The 10,576-nt window shown below is 45.6% G+C and overlaps 1 protein-coding gene across 1 annotated transcript in view; it reads right to left on the bottom strand.

Annotated features, from left to right (window-relative positions):
- Positions 1–1,393: 1,393 nt before the first annotated feature.
- The window catches only part of CDHR5 (cadherin related family member 5), a 209,022-nt gene continuing 199,839 nt past the window's right edge, over positions 1,394–10,576 (bottom strand). The window contains exon 21 of the mRNA XM_063944193.1: positions 1,394–2,686. Coding sequence (XP_063800263.1) covers positions 2,210–2,686 — 477 coding nt within the window. The 3' untranslated portion in view covers positions 1,394–2,209. The remainder of the gene's footprint in view (positions 2,687–10,576) is intronic.

Genomic DNA, 10,576 nt, shown 5'->3' with positions numbered 1-10,576 from the left:
CAACATCACCCTGGGAGATTCCACCACAATGCAGATACACTCTTAAGGAAATTAAGGAACCTGGATCCTACAGACAAAAATGTGGTGAAGCTAGGGGAGGAAGAAAAAAGGTTGAAGATGAGGAACTCTGGAAAGGGGTAGAGAAGGGGTGCAGTTCTCGATGGCTGGTAAGAATTGGTGTAGGCGAATGAGGATGTTTGCCTAAGGAACTGGTAGCTTCACCAGGGTGGTTGAAGCTAACGGGGAAGGAGTATGACAGCACAATTATGACATGAGTTTGGAACTGCAGGACTGTGGCTGGAGAGAATTCAGGCCAGGTGTTGCTATTAGCCAGGGTTGAGAAGCAGCTAATTGCAGGCACCAGTCAGCTTGTGCTAAAAGGGAGTTCAGACAAGAGAAGCATGGCTCCTGATGGTGGATAAGCTGCCCAGGTGATAGGCCGGGGATTGGCTAATGTTAAGGGTCCTGGACCTAAGGGTCCACTGAAGAACTTGTGTTTGTGCATTTTGAAGAATCTGTGAAATATACTTTGATGTAAATGAATTATGAATCCTGTGTCTGCTTGTGTAACTGCCTGAGGTTGAAAATAAACATAATTTGGATTTTACTCTGGTCTATGTGATTCCTGTCGCTATATAAATATAAGTGCACAGTTCCAAAACTCCACAAAAATAAGCACTCACTTTTTAAAAAGAAAGAAAAAAAAACACAAAAACCAGCACTCACGTTTAAGCAGCTTTATTGTTCCAAAAATTAATCCAATGATCAGTGGCAGCAACAATACAGCCGTTTCAACCAAACTCTTGGTAACCCCCGAAGTTTGGTTGAAATGGCCGTCACATCCTCATGTCAACCTTATACCTGACAACATGAGAACTATATAGTCAAAAGATATTCATCAATATGAGATATATAAGTCCGCATGTAGACAGCCTGTTTACCACCAAGTAGTGCTGCAAGATAAGTGGGTTTGTCTTTATTCACCCCACAGAAAAAGTCCCCCGATACCATGTGTTATTGTGGCTCAAGCAGCCACTTATGGCAGATTATACTTTAGGTGCCCGAAGCATAATCCGCAATGACGGCATCAGGGGAGAGGGGGGGAGCCTCTGCCTTGGGGCTAATTGGATAGCCCCGGGTGATACAATTACCCCCTGCATCTGCAAAAAAATGTGATTAATAAATGATGAGCCCACATTACAAAATTTGCAATATAAGACTCAAGATTAATATGAAAAGATATTACATAGATGACTATTTCACTGATTTTACTGTACATTACAGTGCACAGACAGAGGTGCTATTATGAGCCAAACAAAAGCAGATGGCTCTAGCTGATAGCAATATATAATGAATACATTTAGAAAATGTAACTTTTTTTGTTGACAAATGACAATATGTAACCTTTGTGTTTGTTTTTTGTTAATTTCTTTGACGATATGATTTTTTTTAAATGTACTAATATTCTTTTTTAAGGTATGCAGTACACAAATACAGATGTTTAGAATAATGCATAAATATTCAATATACATGAGAGATGAGATGAGATGGGTGCTGTTGCTGTCACTGGCAGTAAAATAGCTAGCCACATCCCTGTGAATTTATAGGTAGGAATAAATTCACAGAATATTTAGTCACCTACAGTAAGTAATAATTGGTATCCAAACTAATGTCCTGAATTATTTGCCAGTCCATTTAATAATACTTGACAACAATGACAGAATATTTGAAGATGTGGCCAGGTTAATAGTCAACTAAGGGGTCATTCAGACCCGAACGCAGCGCCTGTACACAGCAGCTGCGGTCAGGTGGTCTGCGCACATGCACTGGCTGCATTGCACGTGCACAACCTTACACATTATGGCTGCATCCAGGAAGGATGAGGCTGCAGTGTGATTGACAGCGGCGGGCGTTCCTGGGATAGAGAAGCATTGGGGGGGGGGGGCAGCAGAGGCCAAGCGGGGAGGTGCCGTGACCGTTTTTGGAGCAGCAGCATGCAGTTGCTCCAATTTTTTTTAAAGCGTCCAACCACCTGGCCTCTAGTTGCGGATGCATTGGAAGGCGGCCCATCACACATCCTGGGTGGCCTTGCCCTGTGCTGGTCAGCCATCAGCATGTGAGGAGATGGACGTAGATCTGGCTGAGCATGCAACGATCTGCCTCCATTTCTGAATCCGGTCCTAAGTGCTATAAATGTTAAAACAGAGTGTTACAATACACTGAAACTGACTGAGTCATTTGTCATAAAATTGAATGATGGAACCAGTTCCTGATCATCTTCTTCTTCATCATTATCATCATTTGCTTGCTGATTATTAAATTCTTCATCATCTTCTTCTTCCTCCCCTTCCTCAGCTCTCTCAATCACAACCACTTCGGGGGCTGCGTCCTCCCTAAACCACACTGACTTGTAGCCAACGTCTTCCTTAAACTCCTTAGTTAGGATTGGCTTCACTCTTGTGCTGTCTGAATCAGACTCATTTTCTTCTGTCCCAGTAGGTGGACTATTAGCTGTATTATTTGAAAGAACTGGGATTACAGCAGCAGTGTCCAGGAACATATTAGATGAAATTGGCTCTTTTTCGTTGATACCACCAAAGTCATAATCCAGATTTGTGGGGATTGGTGTATTTGAGCTATCGCCCTCATTTATGAATCCAGTACTGTCATTTGAGTCTCCAAAATTCTAGAATGAGAGAAGCAATCTATTAAATGATGTTCTTTAGATTTCAGAATATAATCAGCTGTATTTGGAGTTTATGTTACCTATTGCTCTCCTAACCAATCTCAATCTAAATAATATATTAACCACTTGACGATTTATTTCACCAATAACCGCTCCAAAATTGTCGGGTTTTTTTCATGAGTGAATTAGGTGAAGAATATGAATTTAACCCTATCCCAAATAATTTTGGTTAAAAAAAGGAAAAAATATATTATTATTATTATTATTATTATTATTATTTTCAACCGGGAACATCGGGAACATCGCGACCATTGCGGCTTTCATTTTGAAAGCAGGGACAGCCTCCAGGTTTACAGGAGGGGGGGGGGGGGGGGGTCTGGGGGTGGGCTTGGGAGGGTTAATTTACACTCCCCAGTGGCTGCCATTGTCTGCAGCAGCTGGAGGGGGTAGGGGTCCTGCCGTGCTGACCGATCAGCAGTGATCGGCAGCATGGCAATAAGTAGGGGAGAGTGCAGGGAGGCAGAGGGACCTTCCAGTCCCACTGACAGCAGCAGCGGAGGGAAGTTACCCTTCCCTGATGCTGCTAACACTATCTGACTGGTTGCATCCTGTGCGACCAGGTCAGATAAGGCACTTGCAGGCAGGGGCGGATCTAGACTTCTCCTATAGGGGGGGCGGTTTTAAAATTAATCTGGACTCCTCCCCCTTCCAGTCCGCTAGGCCGTAGTGATACACAATACATACACTACTAACACACACACACACACACACACACACACACACACACACACACACACACACACACACAGACACTAGTGATACACCATACATACACTACTAACACACACACACACACACACACACACACTAGTGATACACCACACACACACACACACACACACACACACACACACACACACACACACACACACACACACACAGTGATACACCATACATACACTACTAATAAACACACACAGCACACACAACCCCTAGTAACACTCCATGCACATACAGACACTAGTGATGTACCATATATACACTATCACACACACACACACACACACACACACACACACACACAGTGATACACTATACATACACTACTAACACACACAAACACTAGTGATACACCACACATACACTGCTGACGCACACACACACACACCCACAGTGATACACTATACATACACTACTAACACACACAAACACTAGCGATACACCACACATACAGTGCTGACACACACACACACACACACACACACACACACACACACACACACACACTAGTGATACACATTACATACACTACTAACACACACACACACACACCAGTGATACACAGCACACACAACCCCTAGTAACACTCCATGCACATACAGACACACACACACACACACACACACACACACACACACACACACACACACACACACAGACACTAGTGATACACCATACATACACTATTAACACACACACACACACACACACACACACACACACTAGTGATACACCACACACACACACACACACACACACACACACACACACACACATACACACACACACACACACACACTAGTGATACACCATACATACACTACTAATAAACACATACACACAAACACACATGTGATACACAGCACACACAACCCCTAGTAACACTCCATGCACATACAGACACTAGTGATGTACCATACATACACTACTATCTCACACACACACACACACACACACACACACACACACACACACACACACACACACTAGTGATACACTACATACACTACTATAACACACACACAGACACACACACACACACACACACACACACACAGACACACAGTGTACACACACACACACACACACACACACACACACACACACACACACTATTGATACACCATACCATACATACACTACTAACACACAGGCACTAGTGATACACCATACATACACTACTAACACACACACACACACACACACACACACACACACACACACACACACACTAGTGATACACGGCATACACATCCCCTAGTAACACTCCATGCACATAGACACTAGTGATGTACCATACAGTACATACACAGACACAATAGGATACAGGAGAGTCCCGTCCACCCAGCGCTCCTCCATCTGCCGGGACAGGCCGCCTGTCTCTCCTGCCCTGTCTCTCCGCAGGACAGAACTCCGGCCACTCTCTCCACACCAGCCAATCGCCTCCCCCTCCTCTCCCCGCCCCTCACCTGTTGTGCGTCCTTGCGGTTCCTGATCTGCCAGACATGGCGGCGGCAGCTCCTCCGCAGCTGAAGGAGCGAACTAGGCTGCGGTGTGGGGAGTTGTGCTGCCACTGGTAGCTGGGGCACACTGGGTGGTCCAGCCCAGCGCCGTCTCAGTTGCCCTGTCAATGCGGCCAGATCTCGGCCGTCACACTCAACTTCCCCCATCTCTACTGCCCGCAGGAACAAGTGGGCGGGTCTAGGTCGCAGAGTTACGGGGGGGGGGGGGCGATCGCCCTCATTGCCCCCTGCTGGATCCGCCACTGCTTGCAGGCATGGTTGGATCTGATGCGACCATGCCAGGCAAGTGGTTAAGGGGGCTATCTGAGGAGCATGTATGAACTCGAATAAATGTCTTAGTGCATTATGTGGCCATGTGACCTATTCTGGGGCTCTCTTCTTCTGGGATGGCTGTATCAGAAGAACCAATTAAACACAAAAAAGACATCATGGGGTGATACATCAAACATTTTAAATAGTGGGCGAGTGGAAAAATGCACATAGCAAAAAATCAGCTTCTACCCATCATTATATGGAATGTACTTGATTAATGCTAGCTAGAAGTTCCCAATGATATGATGGTAAGACAGACACGCCTAAAATTAAACATACACTTTTTTTTTTTTGCCAATGTTAGGGAGCCTTAAGTGCTATTAGTTTATTACTGTTGTTTAGGATTTCAGCCTGCCAAAATGTCAATATTAAACCATGATGTAAGATAGAAACACTGGCAGATTTTATCTATATGCTGCACACGGGTCCCCTCTTCTCTTAAAATGCCCCTGGATATATAGATATATAGAAATGGGAGGCAATCATGAGACCGCCTGTCGGGACAGGTGGTGAGATGCAGCCGCCGGAATACTGATGCCACAGGCTTTTCTCAATCTATGTGTGTCCATGACACCCATAGAGGTAGAATATAATCTGTGGTGACATAACGAGCCTGCAGCGTGGTGAGCGCGGTGAGTGCAGCAAACCCACATGGGACTTTTAGCACTTGCCCCGCTGACGGCATACTGGTGGCCGGGATGCCACTGTCGGGATCATAACAGCCGGGATCCCAGCCGCTGGTAAAACAATATATGTGTGTGTGTGTGTGTGTGTGTGTGTGTGTGTGTGTGTGTGTGTGTATAGAAAAGGGGCACTCACTGCAGATAACATAAATATTTAAGTGCTCACAGAAACAGTGCATGTCGACCTTTTGGTCCACGTCAGACCTTTCTCAAGACAAATACAGTAGCATCTCCAGACAGCAGGTCCATAGATTGCAGCAGCATAATTACACCATACATGTGAATCACTAATGGTTCACATGTATAGTGTAATTATGCTGTTGCTATCTATGAACCTGTTGTCTGGAGAGTCTACTATATTTGTCTTGAAAAAAGTCTTCTACTTTTTTTGTTCCAGGCCAGTAGATGGGGGCAGTGTGGGGGTTACCGATGCATTCTCTCACCCAGGGCACAATATCTAACTTCAGTTCTGGCTGGAGGTGGGGCTTACTTACACCGCTCATGAACTCAGGCTTAGCAGGCAAAGGCATCCAGGAGCAGGGCAACTACTGATGTTGGTCAGAGTGGCCTCCCCTTCCGAGTGTAAACTAGGGCGTGAAAGCAGGTCACGGGTGATACAAAGCAGTGTGGCCTGGCCTACCTGAGAGACAGGTAGGGTAAAGGAGCCACATGGAGGAGAGTGGCAGGTTACAGGTGGCACAAAGAGGATAGGGGTGGGGTGAGGGCACACAGGGTGGACAGGGGATGGGTAAGATCAGCCCCTAATAATCTGGATAATTCCAGGACCTCGTGGTCTGGATGTCAACACCCATGCAAAATTCAGTATATGGGGGAAGGAGATAACAGCAGCATTGGCATGCTCCAGGTGACATGGCGCTATGCTACACCTCTGGTTTCACTGTGTGTTATGTGCAATTTCCTTGTTTATATTTTGGACTTTTTCCCTTATCCCACAAATACCTCTACCTTTGGGAAAATGAACCATCCTTCTATTTAATTGTTTGTCTTATAGGGTATCTATTACCCTCCTCTATTTGAACAGGTAACGTCTCATACAATATTTATTCTAATACTATTAAAAGTTAAGTTTTATTCAGGATTAAGGACAGTTCCAGGGGTGTAATACACACACAAGCAGGCAATGCAGTCACAAAGGGGTCAGTCAGGAGCAAGGTCAGTGCCTGCGGTAGAGGTCTGCTACACCATGAGGATCAGTAACAACCACGTATCAGGCAGGAGCATGGTCAGTAGCCATACAGTAGCAGAAGTCTGATTCACAGAGCGGGTGAACAGTATAGAGCAGTGATAGGCAGGGCTGTATTAACCCATGGCCAGACCCATAGGCTTTCAGGTTTTTCAGGCTGCCCTCCGACACTTTAATCTTTCAGCCCACTACAGCTGACATTTGGGAAGCAGAGCTTATGCCATTAATTACACTTTCAGTATTTACACAGACAACAATACCCAGTTGAAATAAAGTCTACTGACTTCTTTTCTCACAGCGCAATCGTTCTCCCTTTCTTTTCTCTTTTGAAACAGTGCTAGTGTGCTATTGGTCCGCTGTCATTCCCCCTTCCCGGCGGAGAGTGCAAAGTGGCTTTAACCATTGGAGCCCTAAGGCACAGTAACTGTGCCTCAGCAAGAAGTCCCTAGGCTTCAGCCTAGTCAGCCCTACGGATAATATGGCCCTGGTGAGAGGCATCCTGATACAATTCAGAGGCTGCATTAGGCTTCCCACTAAATACCAAAAGGGCCACACAATACTCCTAATCTTAGTGTTAAATTATATTCAATGACATATGAGCAGCTCATGTAAACAAGGTATAACAAATAATATGACCACACAAGAGGACAGAGCTATGGCTTATTGCCCATCACTGGCTTTTGTATAGAAAGTAACCAGAGAGAGTAACCAGACATGCAAGCCAGAAATCTGTAGGTAGACTTTTCATAGGAGCAAGGATCAGACACACTTCACAATCAACTAGCACACATTTTCAAGATCTGAACATCTTTTATCCTGCATGATGAGTTACATACAAGGTTACAAAGCAGTGCTGGGACTAACACTAACTAGGGATGGCCATCGACCATCGATGATTCATAATCATTGATGGTTTATGGCCAATGTTGGATGCTTTAGCCATCGATGCGGGACAACCAAATGGTTTCCCTCCATCAATGGCACAGTATATTGGAATGTTTTTGTTTTCTTTTACAAGGTGCCAGGACACATAGCATAGCCCTGCAAAAGCCCTGACGCATGTTCTGATTGGCCCACGAGCCAGTCAGCCAAAGAACAAAGATGACCATCGGTTGGTGAAACCATCGATAGTCCTCCAATGCATAGTTTGCAACCATTGATGGTAGAGATGAGCGGGTTCGGTTCTTAGAGAACCGAACCGTACCGAACTTCACCATTCGAGCCCGGTTCCGAGCCAGGCTCGGATTTTCCCACCTGACTCGGAAACCAGAACAAGGCAAAACGTCATCATCCCGCTGTCGGATTCTCGCGGGGTTTGGATTCCATATAAGGAGCCGCACGTCCCCACCATTTTCACTCCTTCATTGGAGAGTGTAGACAGAGGACGTATCTCCGTCCTCAGTGTCCTCTGTGGTAGTGTCTTGTGCTGTATTTGTCCAGTCACAGTGTTTGTGTCCTCTTGCTGCCATATGTCCATTGCTGCTGTGTTGTGCTCCATCAGTTCAGTGGTGGTGTATTGTGCTGCATCAGTCCAGTGGTAGTGCATCAGCCATCAGTCATTACAGTGACCAGGCAGTCATAGCGTTTGTGTCCTCTTGCTGCCATATGTCCACTGCTGCTGTGTTGTGCTGCATCAGCTCAGTCTTGCTGTGTTGTGCTGCATCAGACCAGTGGTAGTGTCCTGGCCATTAGTCATTCCAGTGACCAGGCAGTCACAGTGGTATACACTGCTGCTATATGTCCACTGCTGCCGTATTATAATAACAATAACAACAACAACAAGTCCCTTACAGTGTTGTTGTGTTGTGCTGCATCAGACCAGTGGTAGTGTCCTGGCCATCAGCCATCAGTCATTCCTGTGCCGTATATTGTGTTATATAACTCCAACAAAATAATGGAGAACAAAAATTTGGAGGATAAAATAGGGAAAGATCGAGAACCACTTCCTCCTAGTGCTGAAGCTGCTGCCACTAGCCATGACATAGACGATGAAATGCCATCAACGTCGTCTGCCAAGGCCGATGCCCAATGTGATAGTAGAGGGCATGTAAAATCCAAAACACCAAAGTTCAGTAAAAAGACCCAAAAAATGAAATATAAATGGTCTGAGGAGAAACGTAAACTTGCCAATATGCCATTTACGACACGCAGTGGCAAGGAGCGGCTGAGGCCCTGGCCTATGTTCATGACTAGTGGTTCAGCTTCACATGACGATGGAAGCCCTCATAACTGAGGCCTTGACACTTATGTTGGTGTTAGACAGGCATCCGGTATCTGCCATTAGTGCAGTGGGATTTAGACAATTGATGGAAGTATTGTGTTCCCGGTACCAAATCCCACCTAGATTCCACTTCACTAGGCAGGCGATACCGAGATTTTGCCATTATTGCTGCAGTTTCTGAATAGCTCCAGACCTACTCCTAGACTGCGATCACCTCAGTCCGTTTAGTTCCTGGTTTGATGACACAAACATGCCCTGCGTTCGGCCAGCCACTCCCCCGTTTCTCCAGCCACTCCTGCGTTTTTACCTGGCACGCCTGCGTTTTTTTAGCACACTCCCTGAAAATGGCCAGTTTCCGCCCAGAAACACACACTTCCTGTCAATCTCACACTACGATCACTCGAGCGATGAAAAAACGTCGCTCGACCTTGTGTAAATCTACAAAGTTTTGTGTGAAAGTACTTAGCGCATGCGCGCTGCGTACCATGCGCATGCGCATTTTTGCCATTTTTTTACTTAATCGCTGCACTGCGAAAATCGGCAGCGAGCTAACAACTCGGAATGACCACCTGTGTCGCTTGGCTTAGTCATACAGCTACCTCATTGCACCTCTTCGACATCTTTGCATGAGGTGCTGTTTGGGGCCTAGTTTTTGAAAAGTCCTGTCTGACACTGCCTTATGAGTCCAGGGGCACTGCTGTATTAGTCCTGGGGTACTGCCGTTAAAGTCCACCAATTTAAGAATTTTTTAAAAATGACAGGGGCGTGCTGGAGATGCTGTCAGTGGACCGAACAATTGCGGCCCACTCTCGACATTCAGCCACTGCATGACACTACTATATGGGCCAGGTGGTTGTGTCGCTTAGCTTAGTCATACAGCAACCTCGGTGCACCTTTTTTTCTTCTTTGCATCATGTGCTGGCTGTTTGGGGACTATTTTTTTTAAAGTGCCATCCTGTCTGACACTTCCGTATATGTCCAGTGGTACTGCCATTTAATTCCAGTGATTTGGACGTATAATTCCAGAGATTTTGCAGTATAATTCCAGTGATTTTGCAGTATAATTCCAGTGATTTTGCCATTTAATTCCAGTGATTTGGCCGTTTAATTCCCGCGATTTGGCCGTGTAATTCCAGTGATTTTGACGTATAATTCTAGTGATTTTGC

Source organism: Pseudophryne corroboree, chromosome 11, assembly GCF_028390025.1.
Source record: "Pseudophryne corroboree isolate aPseCor3 chromosome 11, aPseCor3.hap2, whole genome shotgun sequence".
Lineage (NCBI taxonomy): Eukaryota > Metazoa > Chordata > Amphibia > Anura > Myobatrachidae > Pseudophryne > Pseudophryne corroboree.
Note: the sequence above shows the minus strand (reverse complement) of the source record. Positions and strands in the feature narration are given on the sequence as shown.